The 25,693-nt window shown below is 53.6% G+C and overlaps 3 protein-coding genes and 1 non-coding gene across 4 annotated transcripts; 2 read left to right on the forward strand and 2 right to left on the reverse strand.

The window, feature by feature from the left end:
* Positions 1-2,874: 2,874 nt before the first annotated feature.
* On the reverse strand, positions 2,875-6,393 carry LOC34622299 (probable ADP-ribosylation factor GTPase-activating protein AGD9). The gene is made up of 9 exons (XM_026337358.1): positions 6,200-6,393; positions 5,610-5,726; positions 5,321-5,373; positions 5,077-5,116; positions 4,715-4,781; positions 4,072-4,534; positions 3,381-3,684; positions 3,143-3,233; positions 2,875-3,003 (listed from the first exon to the last, which is right to left on the reverse strand). The coding sequence occupies exons 1-9, from the start codon at positions 6,391-6,393 to the stop codon at positions 2,875-2,877; spliced, it is 1,458 nt and encodes a 485-aa protein (XP_026193143.1).
* A 4,520-nt stretch (positions 6,394-10,913) lies between these two features.
* On the forward strand, positions 10,914-20,173 carry LOC34623550 (protein transport protein Sec24-like CEF). Its single transcript, XM_026337385.1, has 19 exons — positions 10,914-10,982; positions 11,140-11,181; positions 11,956-12,109; positions 12,421-12,557; positions 12,934-14,106; positions 14,452-14,538; positions 14,731-14,806; positions 15,078-15,145; positions 15,592-15,758; positions 15,903-15,990; positions 16,745-16,872; positions 17,065-17,218; positions 17,405-17,527; positions 17,820-17,909; positions 18,026-18,193; positions 18,550-18,708; positions 19,271-19,349; positions 19,589-19,670; positions 20,050-20,173. The coding sequence occupies exons 1-19, from the start codon at positions 10,914-10,916 to the stop codon at positions 20,171-20,173; spliced, it is 3,168 nt and encodes a 1,055-aa protein (XP_026193170.1).
* Positions 20,174-20,885: 712 nt separating this feature from the next.
* LOC34623549 (aspartyl aminopeptidase 1) lies at positions 20,886-24,563 on the reverse strand. The gene is made up of 11 exons (XM_026337360.1): positions 24,430-24,563; positions 24,196-24,272; positions 23,800-23,915; positions 23,596-23,683; positions 23,280-23,392; positions 22,787-22,917; positions 22,329-22,611; positions 21,691-21,879; positions 21,379-21,547; positions 21,058-21,158; positions 20,886-20,924 (listed from the first exon to the last, which is right to left on the reverse strand). Exons 1-11 carry the CDS (start codon positions 24,561-24,563, stop codon positions 20,886-20,888), a joined length of 1,440 nt encoding a protein of 479 aa, XP_026193145.1.
* A 704-nt stretch (positions 24,564-25,267) lies between these two features.
* Positions 25,268-25,339, forward strand: Trnaa-cgc. Its single transcript has one exon. It is a non-coding gene; the product is annotated as a tRNA-Ala (tRNA).
* Positions 25,340-25,693: the final 354 nt, after the last annotated feature.

The following is a 25,693-nucleotide window of genomic DNA, read 5'->3' on the forward strand; positions in this document are numbered from 1 at the left end:
CCAAATCCTGCACTGGGGAGGCTTCAGAAACGGAAAGGGTCCCCATGTTAAAGGGGTTCAATTCAATCTCCGGCGATTCGGCGGAGGCTTGGCACAACTGTACAGGCGCAGTGGCGAGCTTGCCGGGTGTGGCCTCTTTGGCCTGAATTGTCTCGAGGATGTCGCATTTGCCAGGACACACACGGACTGCTGCGGACATCGGCGGAGGAGGGGCTAAGGCCACGCAAGCGAGGGGGTGTCTTCATATAGGCAGAGAACACGGGGAGGGGCACGACGGAAGGGGGTGTTTGGGCGAAATTTACGCAGTGCAGAGACAACTCAGCAAGGCAGAATTGCTCTATAGGAGCGCCTGAAAGAGAAGAAGGAACTTGTGCAGCTGCAGCCCCCTTCGCCTTCACAGAGAAACACTCTGTAGTGGAGGTCGACTCGACCCCGAGTTCGGTGGCAACCGCAGCACCGAGGGCTCTGTCTCCTACGCGCGGCAGTCATTCCACACAAAGCAAAAGAAGAATCGCAGACAAACATCGAAGGGGCTTGAAGCATCAACAACTTATCCCCAGCCCTATGACGAGGGAAGTAGCAGGGCGCTGCTCCAGGCGGCCTGCAGTGGGGGAGCGGGGTGGGAGGCCTGGACCTCGCAATCTCCCTTCTGCGCACTAAGATGCCATGAGAAATAGCCCTGGCAAATCTCTACAAGATATAAGCTAAAATGTACTTACGCACTGGCCACTCGGTTTCTATACGAGTGCTGAAGCCCACAATGATTTACTTACGGACACAAGGCACCCCGCTCTCCACGAAAACTAGCAGCCAAGGGGCCCCCTAAATACATTCAACTAGGGCCAGAAACAAGAAGCTGTGAGATTTTTTTTAGGGCTTAAGGGTTCGACTATCCATAAAAATGTCTTCTGTGCAGTAACTCGGATAGCTCTGCCGACGGCATGCACCAGGAACCAGCTCAGCCGCCCGTCTAGTGCAATACGATCTAGTATTATGTAGCGTACACCCGTAGTTTCTTTAGTTGGAACCACATAACATATATAGGGGGTACCTTGGGGAGGATCAGCCGCAGGGTTCGCCTGCTGCTCTAAGGTACAATCAAAATGCAACTATGGCGGTCAGCGCTGTACGCTACCACTGTACCTAACCAAAGGCTATACATGGGCGCTTCTGCCGCACTAGGTCTATTTTCTCAAGAATTAAAAGAACTGAGTTCTCATTGTGGTTGGTCGTGTACGCTATTTGTTACAGTGTAAGGTTGGCAGACAGGCTCCAGAACCTCGGGGTGTATGCATGTGGGCCTTGGTGGCGAGTTGCCCTGTGCAGCAGGGTGAGAGGGCTGAAAAAGCCCAGAGCCTGCATTGAGGCTTCCGTCTGCTGTCCCGGCCTCGTCCCCTATTCTGGAACCCTGGGGGAGGCCTCAAGGAGGGCGGGAGTCCCTTTCGGGCAGGCAGAGGCAAGGGGGCGGGAAAGGGGGCAGTCCAGGTAACGCTCTGTCTAATGTTCTGTAGCAGAAAACATCACTCCGAAATCAACACAAAATTAGCAAACTTCATGGGGAATCTGCTCAAGAGCCTCCTTCGTCTTCTTGCCTGCGAACCTCGGGGCTCCAACATTTTGGGGAGAAGACCGCTGGGATGCCAGCTTTTGCAACCTCTCCGCACTCAGAGCTAAATGTCCCTAGCCTTTAATGCATATGCACACAGTGTAAATGGTCAAACTGAGCGTACACTAGATTGAATAAACTACACGGCAATTTAGTGTCAATGACCAAGCCTTGACACAATAACCTCTACGACGACCGAAAGTGCTCTAAAATGCTACTTAGCGCACTGCGCTTAACTCTGCACAAGGAGTTGTGCTGGGCTTGGGATGTAGAACCTCTCTATGGAGGCCCCTGTTTGAAGCGCTAAAGGCACCGCATACTGCGTTGTAGTGCGCTTTAACGTTTTCTTGGACGAAAGCCCAGATACTTTAAACGATATAGCTGCCCGAAACTCACGCTGTTTATCCTACCCTACGAGGTGGGGGCAAGAGAGGCGAACAGCTTTTCGTGAAAACGTGGAGGAGACTATTGCCGTCTTATAGGCCCTATGAGCGGCCCTCAGCATCAGGTGAATGAGGACTTCTGACTAGCGCTGCCTGGAGAAGCCCATGCAGTACCAGTGTCCGCCAGCTGCTGCCTATCGATACATGTGATTGTAATCCCTAATGAACTGTCTGAGCCAAGCCTCTCGTTTCGCAGCCCAGCGTACATGTGTCGGCTCTAATCCTCCAAACTACACAGGTGCCTGACACTAGGAAGCTACACCTGCTGCACACCAACGAATGCAGTTCAGAACCGCTCAAGGTGTGAGAATGGAGCTGGGCCCTTCACTGCGTATTGCAGGAGGCAGGCCAGCACAGGCACAACTTCTCTAACGGTGTACTGAGGTGTTTTCGCGGCTGGCAAATTAAGGCCCGTATGTGGGACGCCCCTAACTAGCCCAAACAGAAGTCCCCTAATAGTTCTGTTTCTGTGATGGTGCTGGCTCCCGTTCTAGTCCGTAGGGCTTGCGTTAGATACTTATGGGATAACAGAGCGCAGCACCAGCCTAGGAATACAAACACCCCAACGATACCCGCACCGCACGCAGCTGAAGACGGCTGCTTCCTAGTATGCGTACAGTGGGGGCACCTCGGGGGGCTCATCAGCGCAGTGCTGTAATGCTGAGTTCCCCTCTGTTGCTGAACTACTACTCTATTTATCAGTCCTTGAGACCACGCCTCTCAAACAGAGAAAGACAATTCTCACCGCAGAGCCCTCCAACCTCCCATCTCAAAACAGCATATCTAAGCTGTCTCCATCCAGTGAAGTGCAGAACAACGAGGCTCTCAAGTGCCAGCAAGCCACTCGCGCGCCTTGCTAATGGCGTCACTGCCCGCCTGAGACAGCTGTTGCCACCCCTGCTGCGCATGCATGCGCAGCGCCTCGACGCGGGCAGCGCTTTGGTCCTCCCATCCCTGCAGTCACAACCCACACGCCACGGACAGGAAGCCATTACGCACTAACGAGGCAAGAACCTCTCCCTGCATGAGCGGTGGAGCAGGTGTGGCAGCGGGGGACCATACACCCCAAGCGCCAAGAGAGAGCTTCCCTTACTCGTCGGTTGCTGGTACTTCTCCCAAAGATTTCATCAGACCCGATAGCCGTCCTTGAAGGATCAATAGGCACAGCGGCGACTGGAGGGGCGCTGCGAAGCCAACACAACAAGCAGACTCTAAGGAAGACTGCTATTACCTCATACCCACGGCTCTTACCCTCACCACCTGTGCACTGCACAACTAGCCCGCTGCAAGCGGTAGATCGCGGAAGGCGCCCTGCCTCCATAGACATGTACCTTTCTTCGTCGTTGAAGTACTGAGCAGAGGAAATGCTCTTCGCTCCCGAAAAACGGTTGCTGTTGCTTCCAGATGCCCCAGAAGCGGAAATGCCACTCGTACCATAATCCCCACCCGCGGATGCACTGTGCCCAAGGGCTGTCGCGCCGTTGCTTCCAAAATTGCGAGCTGGCGCTGCATAAGGAGCATTGCTGATGCCGTTGCTGCTGCTGTTGGAGTTGCTGTTCATGCTTGCGCCACTACGCGCCGCTGGCTGCTGGTGCAGAGAAGGCGGCGAAGACGGCCCGGGACTATAAGCCGTTCCTGCACATCCGCAGATGAAGCACGTAGGGATGCACTTTATCTGGCTGTAAAATACATCTCTACGGTGTGCAAAACAACACACTGCAGCCCCGAAAGCTTGACTATGCCTCAGGAAGCGCTCCGGCGCAGAGCCCTCTTATTTACTTCCGCAGGCTTTCTCCCTATTTTCCCTCTTCCCCTGGCTCTACTCGAACGTTCGGCAAGCTTCTCGCTGCCAGGTAGTAGAAACGCATATGGAACGGCCTCCCGCCTCCCGCTGCCTGTTGCAGCTGGCATGCCTCACGCTACAGGGGGCGTGGGCTCCTCTGCAGCAGATGATGAGAGCAGGACGAAGAGCAAGACGCACCCACTAAACAGCCACAACCGCTCGGTCTAAGGGCTTCTTACCCTGGGCTGCCGCTCTCTGTTTTGCAGCCAGCAAAGCCGCTTCCTTCTCAAAATCAAAGTCCATTTCCAACTTGCGGCTCCTCACACCCTTCACCGCGCCGCTTGGCCTCGGAAAGCCTCCCCAGGAAGGGTCTCCCAATCCTGGGCGGGCAGCCCCCACGGTGGCTGTTGGCATCGATACGGGAGTGGGGGAGGGCACTACAGGAGCCGCTGCTGCTGGCATTGCTGCTACCACTGCTGCTGGCACTGCTGCAGTCGCAAGGGGCTGCCCATACGGTTTCACCGAGGCCTCTGGAGATGCACCATGTCCTTTAATAGAGTGGCATTCCTGCACTGGCTGCTGCGGCTGCTGCTGCGCGTACGATGCTGCAGTGGTAGCCTTCTGCTGCACAGGCATCCCTGCGCCCTCCTGGGGGGCACCCGGGATCCATCCAATGCTCTGCATTTCAGAAGAGACGAGGCGCTGAGGCAGCACAACGCGCAGACAGACAGAAGCACTCCTCATGCCCTCGCACGCAAAAGCGGCACACATAGGGGTCTGTGTTTTATGTGAGGTCAGCCGCGATCCCAACGATCCCCATATCGCCTCTGCGAAACCCAAGGAAGGCAGGGCCCATAAAACTGCCTCCATCAGCGAACGTACATCCAGCATCTGCCGATGCTTCGCCGCCAGCTTGCCGTGGTAGTCCAGTGGCTGGCTGAGATCTGCTCTGCAAAGGGAGTCACATATCCAACCACGACGCGATTCCCTCACACAACTAGCAGCAGCAAACAACGATTTTCTGTGAAGCCATGCAGACAAGAAGCCACCACCGAATTCACCCCCCCAAAGGACCCCCGAAGAGCGCCACCACCCAACCCGGGAAAAAAACTCAATTTCCCCCCTTCCTTCATCCCCTCCCCGCAAGCAAGGCCGTGAAAGCAGAGGAGGCTTAACAGTGGCCTATTACGTTTGGAGCCATTTGTAGACCCCTTCCCCTCCTCTACCCTCCCCCCAAAGGTTACCCGTGTTCTCTAAGGAAATCGTGAGCCCGGCGATTACCGCCTGAAGAAGACACACGAGCACACCGAAATTGGACAAGTCGCGCAGTGCAGACGTCGATCAGGGGAACAAGAGCGAAGGCACAAGATGGCCCCCCCTCCTCCCCCGAAAAAACGCAGTATTATATCATACCCCTCAAATACCATCTGGGGATGTGTGTAGACGGCACACTACGAGAAAAATGCAAGGTTGCCAGGCCACACGCACCCAATTCCATGCGAAACAACTGCTCTGGGTATATCTTGTCCATCTCCGTAGACCTGTATCACAAAGAAACGTGCATATAAAAGGGGAAGCAGATGATACAAGGGAGCTCCGCGCGCCTGCCTGTCAAGCGAAAAGACGGCTCCCAAATAAGAGACCTTGCTCAGAAGCTTCGCAGGACTGTACGGACAGTCCGATGTGCCCCAAGGAGCACAATTCCAGGAATCTACAGGTGCGCAGCAGAGGCTTTGTAACACTTGAAAAATGAAGAACGCGCAACAGGGGAACCTACCTCACGAAGGAAAGATGTGTGCCCAGCCGGCGATGCTTGCCAGAGCAGGTGAGGCAGACATAAATTGCATGTGTTAGGGATATCCATGTGGGGTTCCTGCTACTGCAATCGAAGCACCTAAGCAACGCAGCAGAGAAACAGGGACATAAATCAGCACCTACTTAAACACAAAACGTCATGTTCCTCTCATGCAAAAGCAAGTATACCCATACTGCCCAGGTCAGCTCGGCAGGCAACGGCCCCGGTGCAATAGCCAGTCATGCATTTGCTGGAGGAACGACTGAAAGCACTGCCAAACGTCGCCACCACGCCATTTCGCGTGTCCGCGCAAAGCCAGGGGGTCGCAGCATCTGCAGACCCAATGAACTTGAACAATTATGACACCGGAGAGCATGGCTGCCCCTACACAATATGTCCAACGCAAGGGCGAGCGGGGGTGAGGGCGGGGGGCAGTGCCTCTACTCGACTCTTCGCAAGGTTCTAGGCGGTCTTTCCTGCTGCCCGAGCTACGCTGGAGTATCACTGAAAGAGGGGATAAGAGGAATATGTATAGATGTGCTGCTACTACCTTGACTGCCCTTCACGCTTACATCCTGTTGTCCTTTCTCAGCCGCCTGAATATCTCGTCTCTGTCAGTTTCCGAGACGTAACGACGGTCGTCTACGGCTAATTGCTGATAGAGAAGTGCGAGGCGCTTCCTTGCTGCTGCAGTGTCGGCGCTACTCGCGGTAGCAGCAGCTGCAGCAGCAGCAGCAATTGCTGCTGTTTGCGACTGTCCGTCCATTTTTGCATTACCTCGCCTCACTCCAATGACTTTAGGGGCGAGAAGCACCACACGCTGTAAAATAACCACTAAACTGAAGAAAGCGTGCAGCACTTGCTGGAGCAGCCACTGATGGAGAGGCGCAGCGGTGGCAGGAAGCGGCTGCTGCGATCATCATGTGCTACTGCAAGGTCTACAATATGGAAGAGAGATAGGGAAAATTTTCTCTCTGACTTTACATCGGAAATACTGAAATCCTCCTATAAAACAGTAAACACTCAGGGAAAATGCTAGAGTTGGCATCAGGTGAGAGCCCACGTAGACTCCCCGTGAGCAGGGATATGCACCGCAGCCTTACCACAGGACTTTATATTATCGGGCATTAAATGTTCTCCAGCTTCTGTGTTAATAAGAACCTCTCATTGCTTCAGGGCTATTAACTTCTGGACTTTGTGTTAAACGAGGGCAGCCGGACACCCCAATCCAGGCTGTGCATTCCTCACACACACTTCTGCAGGGTCGGCTCCCAATTGGTATAGCCTAGATCTGGTGTTGACCTAGACCCATGTGGGTAAAGAAGGTGAGGTATGTCTGGCCAGTCCTCATGGAAATCTGTTTCCATAATGCTTTTTAAATATACTGCCTTCACTGCATTCAAGAAGCGAGTCCGGAGACACTGCAGTGTTAAGACACAGCACAGCTTCTTCCAAACCTGTGGCATCTATGCTTAAGAGAAGCCAAAGATATTCCCCCTTGCAACCCTTTATATCATGGGTGCAGTGCTAATGAGCAGAGTGGCTGCAATGTTTGCCTTTCCCTCTACTTCTGGCATCCAAGCGTCTTTAAAAGGTGAGGTATAGCAAAAGTGCTGCTTCGTAACGATTCATTTACCCAAACTAGCAAGAAAATTTCGAACTTCTGGGCTACTGAGGAAGAGCATTAGCCTGGAGCGTAACATGCTGTGCACTCAGCGCAGTGTAAACAGCCACATTTGCCTAACGGATAATGACAACTCGTGGTGCCTTTCATTAAAGATCTAAGGCCGCCCAGAAAACGAAGCGTGATACTAACAGATAAAGTTCACATCCCCTTTTTGGCGAATCTGTGACTTAGAGGAGTCTATACTGGCTACTGACTGAGTGTTGTAAGGCACGTTCCGGATAGAAAGAGGGAGGCTACGCGGCTGAGCTATGCAGTCGAGCAAAATAAACTAGGGCAGAATCCGTGTGGCAGAGTGAAGAAACACAAGAGCTCTTAGTAAGAAAACTGATGCTTATGTAATTTTGAGTGTGGCGGCCTTTGATGATGCCTCTGTCAACTATCTCTTATTATGCGATCGTTTACATGGGGCAAATGTTGCTAGAAAACCCTTGGTTGATATGCCTACTTTTTGTCATCTTAGTGGCGGGGTGGCAGAAACAAGTAATCTCAGAGCCATCTAGGCCCACAGTTAAGCTGCTCAATTTGTGTGCAAAGCGGAGAGGACACCGCGCAAAGGAAAGCAGGTTTGAGGAAAGAGTTGTGACATAAGCCCTGCTGCCCTAGCTTGGAGAATAGGACTGGAAAAGCGCTAAGCGCAATGAAAGAGAGAGCGGAGTAGAGACTGTAAAGATAGAAGTACTTCTTAGGGGGCAGTAGAGAGCCAGCATCGCAACTTTGGGACTTGTCTGTAGAGCAGAGCTCCTTTGAAGCCGCATGGCCAGTTACATAGAGAGCTACCGACAGGTTGGTTCAATAGGAGGCGTCACGGCCTTTATTATTTATGGCGATGTGCCCTGAAAGTGCCTGCGCAAATAAGCCTTGTCAGTGGGGCCTTCGTTGCGATTCATTCTCTTCGACTATGACATTGGAGGCACTGACGCTTGAGTGGCTCCGCAAATTGTGCTATGTGCAATGTGTGCCTGTACGGGGTGCAGGCGTGCAACACATACCATGTACTCACTATCTTAACGAGAGGATAGCTGGAGCTGCTTTGGAGATGGAGGAAGGGGTTAAGCAGCGTCATTTGACTATCCAGCAACCAATCCAGATTTAACTGTTCACCAAAACCTGCAGTTTCAGTCCTTTTGTGATGCACTCGGGGCTGTTCACACATTGGCAGCCTCGCATCACTCACACTTCCATAGCTTTTTGGAACCGTAAGTCTTTTTAACCGTGAGGCCAACTTGTAAGCCTACTCCACAAGCAAAAGCTCAGACCTGTCGCTTTGTGGTAATCGTGGGCCTGGACAGTCAAATGAGCAATCATGAACAGCTAAACGCTCTTGCGGAGAGTGCATTTAAAGGAGGGCAGGAGGGATGAGGAAAGGCAAACTTAATGAACTAATAAGGACGCTTTCCCGTGTACACACATACTACGCTCTTGCCTGGGATGGACACTAGGGTTGGTGAGGGGTGGAAAACTATGCTTTAGTACGGAAAATGCTCTTCGTTTGCCTCTGCTTCCCCCGGTCAAGTAACGATTACTCTTTCACTGATCAACAGGCGCAATGAAAAGCTTATCATTCCTGCTTTCGTATCTCTGCCCAGACGATTGGGCTAGCTACTAAGAGCCCCTGTCGCTAGCTGATCAAATGCTGCTCTTTCTCCATAATTCTTTTGGATGCCCTGGGCTGTGTCTCGTTCCTAACATCCTTCTCCCTGTGCCTGATAGTGAATTGTGCGAAATCATTCCAAAGCACACATATTTGGGACCCTTATGTACGGCACGTTGAGTGTGATCCTGTTAGAAGGGTAGATTCTTGAGGTACACTAGAAAACACACGGTGTCATCAGTAATTCGGCATCGTCCCTGAACACCGGATGCACTCACCAAATAAGCTGCTCACAGGTCCAGATGCTCCGATCTCCCAAATCCCACCCCAAATATTGAAGCCTTATAGAGGCGCAAAGTTTTTAGCAGAGAGCCGTACCACTGTGCTTGTTAGTTGACAACCATCTGACTAAGTTGGGCACATGCAAATCATCGAGCTTCCCTGTGGCACTATGCTTCGAGAAGCAGATCAAACAGCCATCCCCACGTACCCTAGAGCGTACAGTTACTTGAGGAGCAATTGAAAGCAGATTTTGCTTGGTGCACTGCCGCCCCTTGAATCATAGAGCTGCGTATTTCCAGCTGCATGTTTAACCCTGTCCTAGTTACGCAGCATTGACAATGCGATTGACTGGCTGAAAGTTGTTGAAAATGAGTACCTACTTTCTATGGCGGCTCGGACGAGGACATCCTTCCGCGACTTTTGTGTTCTAGTCAGCCTTCGTACCTCTGAAATGTAGCTGCAGGCCCTCATGTATGGCCTTCTCATCCCTGCAGCACTACCAGCGCACTACAGGACACAGTGCCGGGATATAATCTTCCTTCGGAGGGCAGCTGCCCTCTGCCGCTAGCTACTTTCTTCCTCTCTCTGAGATCCTCGCTGTCGCGGAAGCCGCGACAACGGGAAGCAGCACCAGCTGTAGCAGCGCCATTAGGCGGCAAGTACTGCTCTTCATCAACTATGGCACTGCGACCTAAAAGCCACAGGTCCCTTGCTTCTGTAGCAGATGGCGCTGTAGTGCAGTGACCATCTCACGAAGGAACTACTGCAAGTTTAAGCGGCCCTGTGAAAGCCGCCACCGTCAGACATTGGCGGGGGCAGTACAAGGAGTCTTCGCGTTGCTGCCTTCTTCTGCTACGTGAAAGCGTTCCTTTTAAATCTAGAACTTAAGAAGATAAGTAGAAATTAAGTTGAGGGCCAGAGTGTTTCGGGGCTGCTGCACTTCCGACCGCAGCGGCCGCGCCAGGACGGACTGCGGCAGAGGCAGCCACAGCAGCAACCGCAGCAGCAATTAGTTGCTGTCCCACTGTGTCTGGCTTTCGCAGCGCGTATACTTCCCACCTTCTTCCATTGTAGACAGCAAACAGCTCCCTCTAAAGGAGCAAGGCACTGGATGCCCTCCCCCTCCCGGCCCGTGCTGGGGCACCGTCAGCAGCGATCTCATCCCCGCCTTTTCTTTCCAGCCTCCGTGTGTTAGGCCCCCCTCAACGCTCCTTGAAATACCAGTGCCCCCTGCGCACTTTGGGGCCCGGCGTTTATGGGTATCTGCGCTACCCTGGCCCTACCCCGATAGAGCGCGGCGAGACTCCCCTGCTTCCCCAGCGTCTTGGATAAAAAAATCATACATGCGGCCCCTCTGCGCCTCAAAGAGCCTCTAGCAGCCACAGACACACCCTCACAGGCCCCGAGGCATCAGGGCAGGCTCCCCCAGCGTCAACGCTACCGAGTCGGATACAACCCTCAGCAAGGGGCCTCCCAGTACCTCCAGGCACAACAAATAGGGGCAGGGCCCCTCGAGGCCCCTGCAGCCGATTTGCGGACTGCCGTGCAGACATGAGGAGCGGCCACCACTCCAGTGCGTGCTGTCTGGGCAGCCCCACTAACTCGCATCAGTGCAGGCGCAGGAGCACAACCCAGCAGCAGCTGCAGTAGGAAGAGGTGGCAGAATAGCCGATCAGCAGACCACCACAATGAGCCTGGATCCTTGCCACCAAGCTGCTCCGCCGTCATGGCCACCCCAGCAACAGTGGCAGCAACAGTATCCCTCGTACCTGGGGCTGGGGGGCCCCCCGCAGCAGCAGCAGCAGCAGCAGCAGCCGCCGCATTGGCAGCAGCAGCAGCAGCCCCCCGAAATGCAGCAGCAGCAGCCGAATTGGCAGCAGCAGCAGCCTCAAATGCAGCAAACGCAACAGCCTTCGCAATGGAAGCGACAGGAGCAAGTCCAACCGCAGCAGCAGCTGCAGATACAGCCAGGGCAACCCCAAAGGCAGCAACTGGGACAGACTCCGCAGCTGCAGCCACACATCCGCCACCAGCAGGCACTACCTTTGAGCTCCGCTGAGGCATACAACACAGCAGCAACTCCGTCTCCATTCACGCAACAACAGCAAAACCCCGAACAGAAGCTTCAGCACCAGCAGCAGCTCGCCTACTTCTCGCAGCCTCAGCATGCGCATCCATTACAGCAGCCTTCCCCTTTGCATCCGCAGCCGCCTCAACAGCAGCCGCAAGACACACGATCAGTTCTTCCCCAACAGCAAAGGATTGCGCCACTACCGATGTCATTCCCTTCACAGCCCTACGCGGCTGATCAGCAGCCTCAACAGGGGCAGCCTCAGCAGCCTCGTCAGTGGCATCAGCAGCCTCAGCAGGGGCAGCCTCAGCAGCCTCAACAGGGGCAGCCTCAGCAGCCTCATCAGTGGCATCAGCAGCCTCATCAGCAGCCTCATCAGCAGCCTCATCAGCAGCCTCAACAGGGGCAGCCTCAGCAGCAGCCTCAGCAGCAGCCTCAGCAGCAGCCTCAGCAGCAGCCTCAGCAGCAGCCTCATCAGCAGCCTCAGCAGCAGCCTTATCAGCAGCCTCAGCAGGGGCAGCCTCAGCAGGGGCAGCCTCAGCAGGGGCAGCCTCAGCAGGGGCAGCCTCATCAGCAGCCTTATCAGCAGCCGTCGTATGATGCGCTGTATGGTGGCTACACCCAGCAGCAGTTGCATCAGCGAGCCCCCTCATTGACGGCAGTAGGCACCGGCTCGTTCCCGCCTAGCACAACACAGAACGGAACGGCTGGTGTTGTCGAGAAGACTGAACTTTCGCAGAAGCAGCAGCCATCGGAGAAGCCTGTTGAGGATATGCCCCCTCTGCAGCCTCTGGCTCGTCCTATCAACAACAGGATTGATCCGGCGCATATCCCCCGGCCTGACTGGAGTGGTACTTTTGCCCCTGTTGCGACGATTATGGCTGTTGCTTGTCTTTCTGCTGCCGGTGACATGACTCGAATTGTATGCCGTTTCCTTGTTTTCTGCGTATATGCATGCGCATGCGCGTCTGCACATCCCCCAGGCCGGCTGCCAATGCGTCACTGATGTGCTGGCGTGTGGCATGCCCACTCTCTCCTAGCTCTGCGCTGCGTGTCTCTCTCTCTTTGCTGTGCACGAGGCTCCTCGCACAAAGGCCTCTCTCTTCATGCGCAGCTGACTGCCGTGGTTCCGGTGTGTGCTGCCTGCCGTTTTGCCCCTCAGAACAAATAACAAGTGTTTACGGCAAGCGAGTAGAAACCGATAAGGCGGGGGCGTGTCCACCATCGCCTCCGGGCTTCTACACGGCAATCGATAAGGGATGCTGCAGCTGCAGGTTCATGAGATCGACCCTTAATCAGGTGCGCAATTTTATTGTTGTTGACACTGCTGGTTGGTGTTCTGCATGCACTTGCATGCAAGTGCATGCATGCCTGTGTATGCACCAAAAAGAGAAGCCTCAGTGGCTTCTCTTTCTTCTTGAGAAAGCATTGGGCATGGAAATGGTGGTCTCTGCGTAGCCTTGTTTTTCGAGGTTGCATGCATCCCCCTATCGGCGGCCTCGAGCAGAAATTCAGAAAATGGACGGCGGGTGGGGGAGGATGCCCGTTTTTTTGGGGGGAGATGAAGGGGGGGAGGGGGGGAGGGGGCTTCTGGGGTGCATGCACTTGCACGTGCACTTGCACTTGCATGCCTTCATTGGAGTGCTCTTTCGGCGCCGCGTCTTTGCTGTTGCAGGTTCCTGCCTTTAGCCACAGCCTCGAGCTCTCTCGGCTGCCCTTTGCCATGATTGTGACGCCATTCGCTGCCCAGCCGGCAACGGAGGAGCCTGTGCCGCTTGTCGATATGAGGGCAAGCGAGCAGCAGCAGGGAGCGTCGTCCTACTATATGGGGCCTAGTGCGAAGGGTGGGCATGGTGGTGACGAGGCGGCAGAGGAAGAATCCCCCTTCTACGGGGGCTATTTCGACGTGGAAGAGTTGGACGCAGAGAACGTCGATGCCCAGACTGGCAGCGGCAGCGCGAAAGACAAGGCTGCCCGTGCGGAGGGTGGCATAGTTCGATGCAGCAACTGCATGGCGTACATAAGTCCCTTCATGACATGGGCAAGCAACAGCACGCACTGTGTGTGCAACCTCTGCGGCACTTCCTTCGAGCTGCCCGCCTTCTATCTCACGCTGCTAAATCAGTACCGCAGCGGCCTGCATGGCAACAACGGCGGTATAGGCACTGCAGGCAGTGAGGCAGATCGTCGACGTCCGGGGGGGAGCGGGGGGCGTCGGCTTGAACTCTGGAAGGGGTCGGTTGACTTCGTCGCTCCCACAGCCTTCGCGGCTGCCTCGAAGCTTAGCCAGCTGCAGCGCAAGCGAAGAGAGCACCTGCACGTGCTCAAGCTGGGGCAGCAGGAGACGAGCAGGCAGCTTCAGCTGCGTCAGCAGCACCTCGCAGAGCAGCATGCGGCAACGCAGCAGGATATGGCGTCCCCACAACAGCAACAGATCCAGCACGGCAGCTGGGGGGGGGGCGTACAGTCGACTTTCGCAGCGCAGGCGGATGCACACGCCTTGAGCCACGTATCGCTCGACAGCAGCAGCATGAGGCCTTGCCTAGTCCTGGTGCTTGACGCAACGGCGGCAAGTCTCACCACAGGCCTTGCCCATGCGGTGGTTGCAGGGCTAGTGCAGGTGCTGCAGGAAGTTTGCTTGCAAGTGGATATCTGCCTGATGCTCGTGGCAGACCGTATCTACTTTGTTCCGAACTACGGCGGCAAGCAAGCGCCACAACAGGAACCTGGGGAGCACCAACCGCGGCGCTCGCAGGCTTTGCATTTGCTCGTTGTCGACGACATCATGGACCCCTTCCTGCCAGCCCCCGTAGAGCAGTGTTTCTTCAGGCCGGAGGACAGAGAACAAGTGGGCTGCTTTTTCGAGGGGGCAGTGCTTTCTTATGCTAAACCCGGGGAAGGGAATGGGGTCAAGGGGAGGGAAGAGCCTCTAAGACTCTGTCCTGGCGTTTTTTGAGGCAACTTTGCTCTGAGGTGTCTGAGCAGCGTCCTAGGTGCTGCTTTTGGTGTCTCCTCCGGGGATCTGTAGGCGGTCTGCCACTGCTGTATTCTGGCGACTTGCTGTTGTCTTGTTTGCTGTTTGTGTCGTGGTGCTTGCACCCTTTCTCTCTCTCTGTTAGCGTTCAACTGGATATTCTCCAATTTGTTATAGGCCGTGGAAGCTCGTCTGTGTGTGTGTCGGCCCCTGATGCAGTTATTGTGGGCAGTGTCTCTGCTTCCCTCCGCCCTCAATTGCTGCGTCAACACTTCTCAAACATCCGCAGCAAATGCGGCGCTGAAGGTGCGTGCTAGTGACACGTAATTCTTCTTACGTATATGTGGGGTGTTCTCCGCTTTGGTGGTACACGCAGCCTTTCTTTTAGCTTCTCTACCTCGCCGTTGGTGGTGTTTGCTGGCGCGGCTGTCAGAGGACGGGGGTAAGGGCTTGCTCTGTGCGTTGCGTCTGCACCGAATTCTGCTGTACCGCGTGCAGGTGGCAGTGGATATGATTGCCGAGAGATCGGCGGGAGGGATGGTGGAGATGTTTTATTGCGCGATGCCAGATATTGGTGGGTCTTGTTTGTGCCTGGCACAAGGCGCATCAATAAGAGCCGAGGGAGCACTTACCGCGGCGCTCGTGAGCGTTGCATTTGCTCGGTGTCGATGATATCATGGATTCCTTCCTGCCGGCCTCTGTAGAGCAGTTAGGCCAGGAGTGGTGGATAACTGAGGTTTGCATTGTAGGGGGTGGAGGGTGCATGAGGAGGTGTATGTGGCTCGCCGAAGCATGCGGTAGATCCGTAGTACTGCATCTCGATACTGCTTGTCCTCGTACCGCAGGCATTGGGGCTCTGAAGCACTCCACAGTCGCATCGAAGGAAGCGAGCAAGCCCACGGAGATTCACCAGGTGTGCCTTACGTAGCGGAGGGGGGGGAGAGGAGAGGGGAGGGGAGGATGCGCAAGGGCAATGCGGCGCGATGATTGCCGCTGCGCATAGCACGAGGTGGCAGATCGCAAATTAGCGGACGGCAGCATGTTCGATGGGCAGGGGAGCGCTTCTCAGCGTCTTCTGCAGAGTCGGCGTTTAAGCGGGGTACAGGACTGGGTATAGTTAGCAATGCACATGCAGCGGCAGCGCGGTAGGAGCAGAGGCATGTGAACCTTAAGGGGCTTTTGCTGTGCGCATGTCTGTCTGACTGACCGAGGGGGAGGGAGCGGAGAAGGAAGCGGGGGGACCTCAGGGTGAATTTACGGTGCTTGCGCGGTTGAGGATCTACTCGGCGTGGTGGGATGTAGACTAAGGGACGGCGGAAAGCAGGAAGGTAGTGTGCTGCTGGGTGTGCTGCGCAACAGCAAGACTTCTACAACGCGATCATCACGCAGTGCTTTGCGGCCTGCATATGCGTGGACGTCTTTGCGTGCCCTCCCCCAAATCTCATCCTCGAGCTTCAGTCTCTTGGGTTCCCCGCTCAGCAAACTGGCGGAGACATCCGCTTTGTTCCGGAGTTTTGCGCTTCTAGGTAGGGGCTTTCGCGCTTGTCTTTTCATGCGCTTAGCTGCATGGAGGTTCTTTGGTGCGGCTGCTTTTCGGGGAGCGCTGCAGGGGCGTTGCCGGGCAAAAAATGGGGTTGCTGTGCGTGTTCCTGGATGTGTGGGGTGGACAGAGACAAGGAGTGGGTTGCAGCGGAGATGCGCCGGATATTTACTTCCTGCTTCTACTTTGACGTTGAGTTCAAGTTGCGCCTTTCAAAGGTCCGCTCTGCTGCATGGTTTCGCTGGAGGCTTGGCGTGTAACGCGTTTCCCGGCTGAAGGGGGCTGCGGGTCTTGGCGTGCGAGTCATGCTCTGCTCATGCATGCATTCATGTCCCCGTTCGAGCTTACAGTCAGTATACAGAAATACATTGAAATGTGCTGTCCAGGGTTGGGGAGGTTTACAGAGGCTTGTAGGGTCTGAGGGCGCTTGGAAGTAAGGGGCATGGTGACAGGTCAGGAGTGGGTACTGTCTGGGGTGTGCCTAAGTGTGTAAGTGTAAGTGTGTGTGTTTGTGCGTAAGTGTGTGTGTGTAAGTGTGTAAGTGTATGTGTGTAAGTGTGTATGTGTGTAATTGTATGTGTGTAAGTGTGTAAGTGTATGTGTGTAAGTGTGTATGTGTGTAAGTGTATGTGTGTAAGTGTGTGTAAGTGTGTGTGTTTGTGCGTAAGTGTGTGTGTGTAAGTGTGTAAGTGTATGTGTGTAAGTGTGTATGTGTGTAAGTGTGTGTGTGTGTAAGTGTGTAAGTGTGTATGTGTGTAAGTGTGTGTGTGTAAGTGTGTGTAAGTGTGTGTGTTTGTGCGTAAGTGTGTGTGCAAGTGTGCGTGTGTGTAAGTGTGTGTGTAAGTGTATCTTCTCCTAGTCGGAAGGGCTAGTTTGACGCCAAGGCAGTGCATGTTGATGCCCTTTTGAGGCGCCTTTCCTATTGGGGTTTTTTCTTGTGGGGGTTGCGCTGTGTTGCTGGTGGGGATGCAGGGACTGTCTGTGGACAGGATTTTGGTGTCTTTCTCGGGGGCGCGTTCTTTGGTGGATCAAGGGACTTTCCGGCTTCCCCGTTTGAGCGCACAGTCGACAATTCTCTTTCAGTTGAAACACACAGAGCAGTGCGTCCTGGATTTTTCACGGGCTGTACGGGGTGGCTGCTTGTGCGCCTGCCTCTAGGACCACTTGAGGAGCTCATGCGGTGCCTGCGGCTAAGGAGGCGTTTCAAGCTGTGGTTTGTGAGGGGCAGAAGAGGGTCAGGCGTGGGATTTGGGGGCAAATTTTTTGCGTGAAGCGGCAGCGGTGCGACGCAGGCTGGAGGCGCAAAGGAATGTTTTCGCCCAGAGTGTCTGCGCGTACACTCCGATGCATCCCTCTAAAAAAGTGCCGAATCGGCGGTTGCTGCGAGTTCATTCGTTGTCGCTTCCGGTCACCTTCTCTCTAGCGTCTCTGTTTCGATTTGCCGAGGTAAGGGTTTTTCGCGAGTAGGCGTAAGGGAAGGGGGAGGGGAACGCGAGGAGCAGCGCGGAGGGTAAAGGGTCATAAACAGGGAAGTTGGGGGGCGGGAGACCTTTTGCCTGTGCTGGTAGAATAGGAGATTCAAGGATAGGGCGTGTATGGGTGTGTGCATGTTTTTTCTTCGCCACTTGGCAGGTGGACGCTACGATATTCTTGATGGCCAGGACTTGCGCCAAGATGGAGTTGCACCAGGAGCCCCAGTGGAGAGAGAAGATCGTGAAGAACCTCGTGGAAATTCTCACCGCTTACCGCATGAATGTATGCGCCTCCCCTTTACAATCAGTTCGTTAGAGAGACATGGGTGGTGGTGGTGGTGGTGGTTGTTGCGGGATTGCTAAACAGTCCTTTTCCGCAAATCAGTTCAGCCCTCTGCGGCCTTTTTCGTTTTCTCGATTACTTCAGATGGGGACGTAAGGCCACATAGGCTTGCATAGTGGAAACAAATAGGTCACGTCCTGCCCTTGGGGGGTTGTTATGATATTGGCTAATTGTGGGGTAGTTAGGTTGAAAAAAGCCGGGTGTTGTCATATGTGTGCTGGCACTGCCACAGTGCGCGAGTTCGTCGTCTGAGGGCCAGTTAATTCTGCCGGATTCGCTGAAGCTGCTCCCAGTGTATCTACAAGCTCTGTTTAAACACGCCGTAAGCCAGCTGTCTCAGGGCTACTTCTTGCCACCGGCCTCCTTCTGAGCCGCCTCACCTCAAACAGCTGGAGGGATCTCCATTTGTGAGCGACGCTTTGCGCTGTATGCACACAGGCTTTCCGGCAGTCCACTGTAGATCCTCAGGTCCGGCTGCATCAGCTCCTGCAATTCCTCAGAATGTCGATGTCTGAGTTCTCGACGCACATCTACCCTCGCCTCTGCCTCCTCCACAAGTCCTACATACAGCCCCCCACGTCGAAAGAGCGCAAGGCGCTTGAGAAGGTAATTCAAGATTCGGGCTTTGCGTATTTTTAAAGCAGGGGGGACTTTGCCAAGTCTCACGCGGGCAGGCCTCCGTAGCACAAGCATTGCTGAGAGTTTATATATACGGCTGGCTGGCTAGCCACCTCGGTGCGAGACAGCGTGCTCGCCAGCAGATAGTTGTATTATGCTAACATTCTCCGTCAGGACTTTCGAAGCACTGTGGGAAACAACCTGACACACCATGTGCTTAGGGCATCTTATTCTGCCTTGATCAGCGATGGAAGTGAACTGGCACGTCCAGCGAGGCTACGTGACTCACTGGCAGCAGGTGCGAGACTTTGCGTTTGACTGTGCACGGTGTCTTTCTGGTGCAGATGGGAGAGTATTCTGGTGTAGGTGACTTTGTTTGGATGCCACACTCGCTGCCCGCCAGCGGGACTCATATCCTTAGCGACGGCGTGTATATGTGCGATGCTGGATCCTACGTCATGCTCTACATAGGCCAACATGTGCGGCGCGAGTATATCATTGACGTAAGTCTGCCCTTCATATGCCTCCTCGTCTCAACCCACTCCGTGATTGTGGCGGCAGCCTTTTAACAGCTCGCTTTGCTAGCCGTCCGTACGAGCACCGCACTGCAAAGGCAATCAATTGCCGTGACTGCAAGACCAGAAAAGTCTTTCAAGGGAGCTCATTTGGCCAAAAGTAAAGGGCATGCTTTTACTGTACACACACACTGCATGCCAGCAGGCACTGAAGGGTCGTGAGGTTGGACTTGTGAATTCATGAATGGAGACGCCGCAGCCATGTGCATTCGCAAAAAAGCGCATGATCCGTTTGATGTGCCCTGGTGTCCATTCACCCGGAGTACTTTTTCATTGTGTCTGCGGCAATACGTATGCAATGCGGAATTGCTGGGCGATTGCGCGCGGATTTTTTGCGCGGTAATGCGCATGCAGATTTGCATGGGTAGACATGCATATGTAGATACTTTGCTTTCAGAGTCCTGTACCTCTATATGTACTGAAGCCATGTTTGGGATCCCGCTTATCGTTTGCATGCCTTACTTTCCCGTATAGCGTGCTTTTTTCGCAGCTTTTCGGCTTTGACGCGAAACTTGATGAGCGCGTAGCGCTTGAACTACGTCTGCAAAACGTTGAAGGGACTGCAGGGGGTGGGTATCGTCATCGGCCCACAGTTGCTTTTTGTCAGATGTGCTGTAATAAGGATGCAGGCCGGCACTGTGTGAAGCATGGCGGCTGTCCTATATTTGCCGATTTAGGGATTTGGTGCTCAGAAGGGAAAAAGGGGCAAGCAGGGTCAGCCTAGCAACGTGGGAACCTTCAAGAGCAGCGGGATGAGGGTCACTTAAAGGCCCTCTCTTTCATGAGTGTCGTGTGTTTTCTGTTTCAGCCAGAGTTCTTCGCGTGATGGACCAGCTGCGATTTGAGAAATTTGATGCGCCGTTCATACCGCTGCGAATTGTTGTCCCGAAGTGCGTGTGCATACGTATAGACTACCGCTTGTCTGACCCCTATATATATTTATACATATACATATATGGCCAGCATTGCACAGCAGTCTCCGGTAGTGGAGTCATCGGGATGGCATGATGTTTCTAGCTAAGTGCCTGGTAGTGCGGCGTGCAGGTTGTATAGATGCGTGAAGGATTGTTGTTACCAGACGCTTGGTATCCCGTCGATCGGTGCCTTAGCCGCACAAAGGCAAATCGCTTTGGGGGAACGGCTCCTAACATGCGTATTGGGTTCGGTGTTTTAGCAGAAATCCATTCCTGCCCACGCTCTCGGGCAAGAGAGAAAAGCTGCCGTAAGGATAGTGGCGGGCAGATTCGTATTTTTTGTTTGGCTTTGCAGGTCCTTGGATGAGACGCGTTTGTTGACGCACCTCATTGAAGACCCACTGAGCGGAGACGGAAGTTATGTTGACTTTCTCTGCGATTTGCACAAGCGGGTGCATGCGCGGATGGAGGACAACTGAAACCTGACCTTTATAAGGCCACCACTGCTAAGCTGTTACGAAAAGGGCCGTTTGAAGGAGGGGCTTGCGGTAGAGGGCAGTACAGTCACATGGCAGCGCGTACGCAAGAGGTGCGTTGGCTCCAAAGATACTTCTCTGAGTTTTGTAGTGGCTAATTGCGGGTTCAGTTGCCACGGACTGGCATGCTGACCAGGTTTGATTGCAGCCAGTGCTAGCTGCTCCTGGACTGCCGTGGCAGGAGGGGGTACTGCTGCCAGGCTCTTCAACGAGCACGAAATAGTGCATCACGAAACAGACAAAACAGACATGTGCATGGGGAAGAACTAAGATACATGCCTACTTACAAGCATATGCTCCCTCTTAAAAGTCTCACAGCATAGCCACTTTGGCAGCTGGTGCTGCCTCTCTTCTGGGGTGCTGGGAAAAGAAAACACAAAACAAGTACCAGCTATCAGGCGCTCAACATGCCGCAAGTAGCTCAGGAACGATGGGAGGCTTCGTCCTTCAAAAAGTGGTCTCGCTAAAAATTTTCCCACTATGAGGGAACCTCTTTTAAATCTGCAGGCGACAAAAACTTGCAAGAACAATTTTCACTTGGGTCTGCTGGGCTTTGCTGCGTGCATCTGATAATTCGAGGTGCAGCTGTTTGCGCATCGGTGCGGCGGTAGGGGAAACAACCCCACCGCAAGGGGCTGCCAGCTGCTGCTGGATTCTAGTTGCTGTCCCATCGACGGAAATTGCAGTAAATGGCCTGAAACACATTGCGAAGCCAGATGGTGCCGTTCGCTTGGGGGGCGGAATTTAGGACATGTCGGGATAGCAGGACCCCTAAATGCAGGTCTCACGTGAACACGATCAATTTCAAGGAATGAAGGTCAGCTTACCTTGAGCAGCTTCTGAAGATACATCAGATCTGTCACCCCGCAAATCTCCCTGCACGAGTGCATGGCCCATTGGGGGATTCCAATATCTACAGTGCGCACGCCTGAATTCGTTCACAGCACAAGCGCCACGAAGACCCTTGGCATGTCCTTTTCAAGTCACGCATTCCTATTATCATTTCCTACTCTGGGCCAAAGCAAAGCACCCGATCAACACCTGTGCAACAGTAGCCCTTACCCACTAGCTGTTAGGTCAACCCAAGACTCCTGCAAATCGGCTTTACGCAGCGATAACAGGGTTCAATCCCATCAACAGTCGCCTACCCAGCCGAGCACTCAGCATGGCCCCAACAGTGCCGCCGCATCTGGAGTCATTGCGCACAACAAAATCCTGAACTGGCACGTTCGCTTCGTTCGCAATAAGTCTAACAAACGCCATAGTGCTCGCGTTTGAGGCGTAGTTCTGATTGGCGTTCTCCTTGATGACCACACCCTGCACACGACAGCGGCCAGCATCCGCAATAGGGCGTAAGTGTGCGAGATAAATGCGGCCTGCTTACGCAACAGTTGCATGACAGCATCTGTACGGCTTCCTCTAGGGTTCCAATTCTCTTTTGAAGTCCAAGTAATCAGGGCACCGCTACAGAGGAGAAACCTGGGGCTGCTTGCCTTGTGCATTAAAGGCTTGTGCTGAGGCTGGTACTTCTCCGGGTAGTTGGGATGCACGGCATGCGCCATGTCGGAGCTGACAAGGAATGACTTCGCAAGAATTTCGAAGAAGTCGCTTTCGCAGTCAAGTGCTCGCAAGCAACGCTGCATCCACGTCTGCTCATGCACAAATACGCACAAACTTTTACACAATCACGAACCAAGAGCAACAAAGGTCCTGCAGTTAAAAATGCAGTGAACCCTATGGAAAACTGTTTGTCACTGTGTGGCCGTGCCCCAATTCGACAAGAGTCACTTAGCCACCACGATCGCAGCCCTAGGTGGCAGAGCATTTACGCCTTTACAGTGCACGCAAAGTCAATACATCTATCCAATGCGTCTGCTCAAATGACGCTGACGCACAAAGACAAGAATGTCTTCACGCGCTCTCACTCAAGATGATGGGTAACAACGCGTTGAGCAGACATCCAAGCAGGCGGGACAATATGATAGGGGTGTGAGAAGCATGCAACGGTAAGTAAGCCATAGGATTGGTTGCTTATGTAGGCCATCCTCCTGGGGTGTTCTGCCTATCTACGCTTGTGCTTCCCAGCGGCCTATCCCACCTCCAGCAGGGATGAGTTTGCGCCTGAAAGAGACTGAGAGCCGATTTCCTCGTGGTCGAACGCCACAGCCATCAAAATATCTTCACGTCCAGCGCACTGCTGATCACATTCTTTGCCAGAGCTGGCATCCACCAGTGCCTCAAAGGCAGCGAAAGTAGAGGCCAAATTGTCTAGGCGCGGGCTCTCAATAAACTCTTCGTAAATTCCGGATATTCGACTTGGTGTAGCGTCCATTAAACAAAAGTCCCAATCAAGCAATGCCGCATCCGGCATTCCTAAAGTTCTGGCGCGTAAAGACGCAATATAGGACAGCTCTTTCATCTGCAATCCTACGAAACACTTCTAGGGGCCAAGATTCGGACCAAACTCCGTGCAAGGACCTTCACGAGACAATCAGAATAACACAGCGGCGACCCTGATGTGACACTCTTATGAGCCCGGAGTCCGGAGGAACTCACTTGCCTACAAGACGAGCTAATGCTGGGGGCAGCCTCTGCTCAGCAGTCTTAGGGCTGTCATCTGAGTTGCTTGAAGCCGTCCCGAGTTGATCCGCTATGGCAGAGCATAGGACAGGCTGAAGGTGGTTCTCCTGCGCACGGAAACGTCAATAGGTCCCATGTTGATAGTAGATCCGATTACCAAAAGCCCTAGTTGATCACGCATTTTCCCCCCGTCAGCTGCTGTACACATTCGGCATTCCGGTGCTACTAAAATACGAGAAGCAGACTTATTAAAAAGGGCCCGGGTGGCCGATTGTAGATGTGTAGGTAGTAATGGCAGAAGCCCCTTTCCTTTTAGGAAAGATGTTGATGATGCATACGTGAATACATATATCCTTTCAAAGCGACAGCATGCCACGCGATGGCAGAAAGCGGCTTCGGCCATCTCTCCTAATACACCAACACCAAAATTCATTGAAGCACCAATAATTTCACATGAATCCAGCCCTACTTTGTTGATCTTGAATGCCCCTATTTCTTCTGCAGTTTGCAGGTGGATGGCGAGGTTGGGCACATAGAACAAGGGTCGCTCGAATCGAAGTAGCCTCTCAATCACCTTGTTTTCTGCGAAGGAGTGGAGATGGCACGCAACTAGGTGTCCTGTTGGCCAATTTAGAACAAGTACATCAGCCACTCCCCAAAGGCATCCAGCAAGAATTCTCCAATCTTTGCATGACCCAGTGTCGCCGTAAAGCCAAGCAATGTCATGCACACACGCAAACAACCACGTCACTGGTACGGAGGGGAGCGGTTCATGACGGCCACACCTTTGCGTAGGACGACTTTCCCCGCCATGCCAAGGCCCCTGTCAAGCCAGGTGTGCCAGAGGCCCCCACCGTAGCATTCCACGCTTCCCTGAAGAGCGCAAAATGCAGCCGATGCGCCCTTCCTTCTGCTCGCGTGTCTGCACTAACACATGGATGGGTATACACGCTGTTGGACGTGCTGTTGCAAGGAGCAGGCGGGCACACCATGTGGTATCCTTCCTTTTCTGCAAAGGCACGAGGCCTCAGACGCAGGCAAGGAGAGTCAGAATGTGTCGCTGTGACGCAAAAGCCACCATGCGATTCCTTCGTGAAGTTCTCCCCTGAAGGGAGGCGCAGCGCATCAACACCCACCTGGTCAAAGCCATAAGACATCCAACTACGGTTTCGCAAGGTGTCAAGTAGCGCCACTTGTGCCGTGGGACAGCCTAAGGCCAGCTTGAATTGATGTCATAATATTTTTCGAGGTGTACTTTAATTTAAGGGCGAGGCTTATGAACAGACGTGCAAACAGGCTCTGAACACTACCGGAGGCGAACTGCCAAGAGATGCGCAGTGTAGGGAACAGGGCGATTCGACAGCAGATGCCTTGTAGATACTTACCAACCACAATTGCTGCAATGCAAGAATCGTTTCTAGTGACGAGGTATTTGCCTCCCCTAGTCATTTTCCAGCTGGTCCTGGAGGAAGAACAGCCAGATAAGGGCCAGGTCATAAACAGGCCTCAAAATGCACCGGCAAGGCCAGGGATCGCACCTGCCTGGTTGTAAATAAGCGAACGCTCTGGACTAGGCAGCCATGGCAGCAGAGAATCAGATGGGACCAAGTGAGGGTTACCGCTCTTGCAGCTCTTCGAAGCCAGCAGCCGTCAGGATCTCCTTGATTGCCTGCACTGAGTGGTAGGGAGAGCCTGTCTTGTTAACAAAGTGAATAAACCGCTCGGCTAGCGGCCTTGCCTGCTCTAGTGCCATCCTGCAAACACCCACCAGGGCCAACCGGCCGAACAGGGCTAGCGTTACCTTCAGTTTGTGTATCTCTAGGGTCTAAAAGATACCATGACAGCTCCTGATCGCCAAGAGAGTCGGCATGCCGAAGGCTTAAGGACAGGTTTAACGCAGAAGATGTGGAAAAAGCGAAGCAAGTATAATCACTCAGCAAGGCGTCCCCAAAATGCACACGAACTTGTGGGTATTGGAGGAATGAAGATACAATGGTACACATAGAGCACACAAAGTGCTATTATTCGTAGCTTTGTGTTGTAAGAAATGTAAACTTCCCGAGTTTTTTGATGGGTTCTGAACCGTGGGGGCGACGGGCTCCAGTGTCGTCCAATGGGTCAGTCAACTGCACTGCATTGGCCTGTTGCAGGGCTGATGAGATAGTGGGGAGCATAGCATCCACTCTTCAAGAGCCACAAGTCTATAACTGAGAAATGTTTTGAAGCCGTTGTATTATGGTTGCCTAAAGAATGGTATTACTGGCGTGCCCTCTCAGGCCTTTCCATAGACCAACACCAAGCCCCGATTGCCATCGTGCAGCTTTGTCTGAGCTCCAGCTTGAGACTTCTCGCCCTTTGTACTAGAAACATTCGTATCTATTCACTCGTCTCAGCACTTGAGCCTCACTAATGAAAAAATATGTAAATCACGGTAATCTGATAGAGGGGGCCCACGAGGGGCTGGTGGTGTAGGGGTATCACGTTCGCTTCGCATGCGAAAGGTCTCGGGTTCAATTCCCGACCAGTCCACGTTTGTTTGTTTTGCGTGCTACTCGCTGGTTCATGGAAAGCCTCGTATGTGGCTATTTAAAGGCTTTTCGCTCAAAATAACGAATTAACTATTGCTTGTTTTGGAGACCTGCATACAGTAGAAGCTCTGTATGGGGGGTAAGAGGTGGCATTAGTCGCATTCGTCAGCGCTTTCGCGCGGATAGCAATGATTAAACAGATGTTTTATTTCACTGGAAGACGGCCAGAAAAATGCGTGTCGAGACGTTGTGCGCTTTGTACTTGCCGAAGACGTTCAGAGACACATACATTAACCCAACGGTGGAATTTAGAGGTGAGGTTCGCAGCTTTGTCGAGCAACAGTGTCCGCAATCA

This window comes from Cyclospora cayetanensis, unplaced genomic scaffold, assembly GCF_002999335.1.
Source record: "Cyclospora cayetanensis isolate NF1_C8 unplaced genomic scaffold, CcayRef3 CcayRef3_contig_18, whole genome shotgun sequence".
Taxonomy (NCBI): domain Eukaryota; phylum Apicomplexa; class Conoidasida; order Eucoccidiorida; family Eimeriidae; genus Cyclospora; species Cyclospora cayetanensis.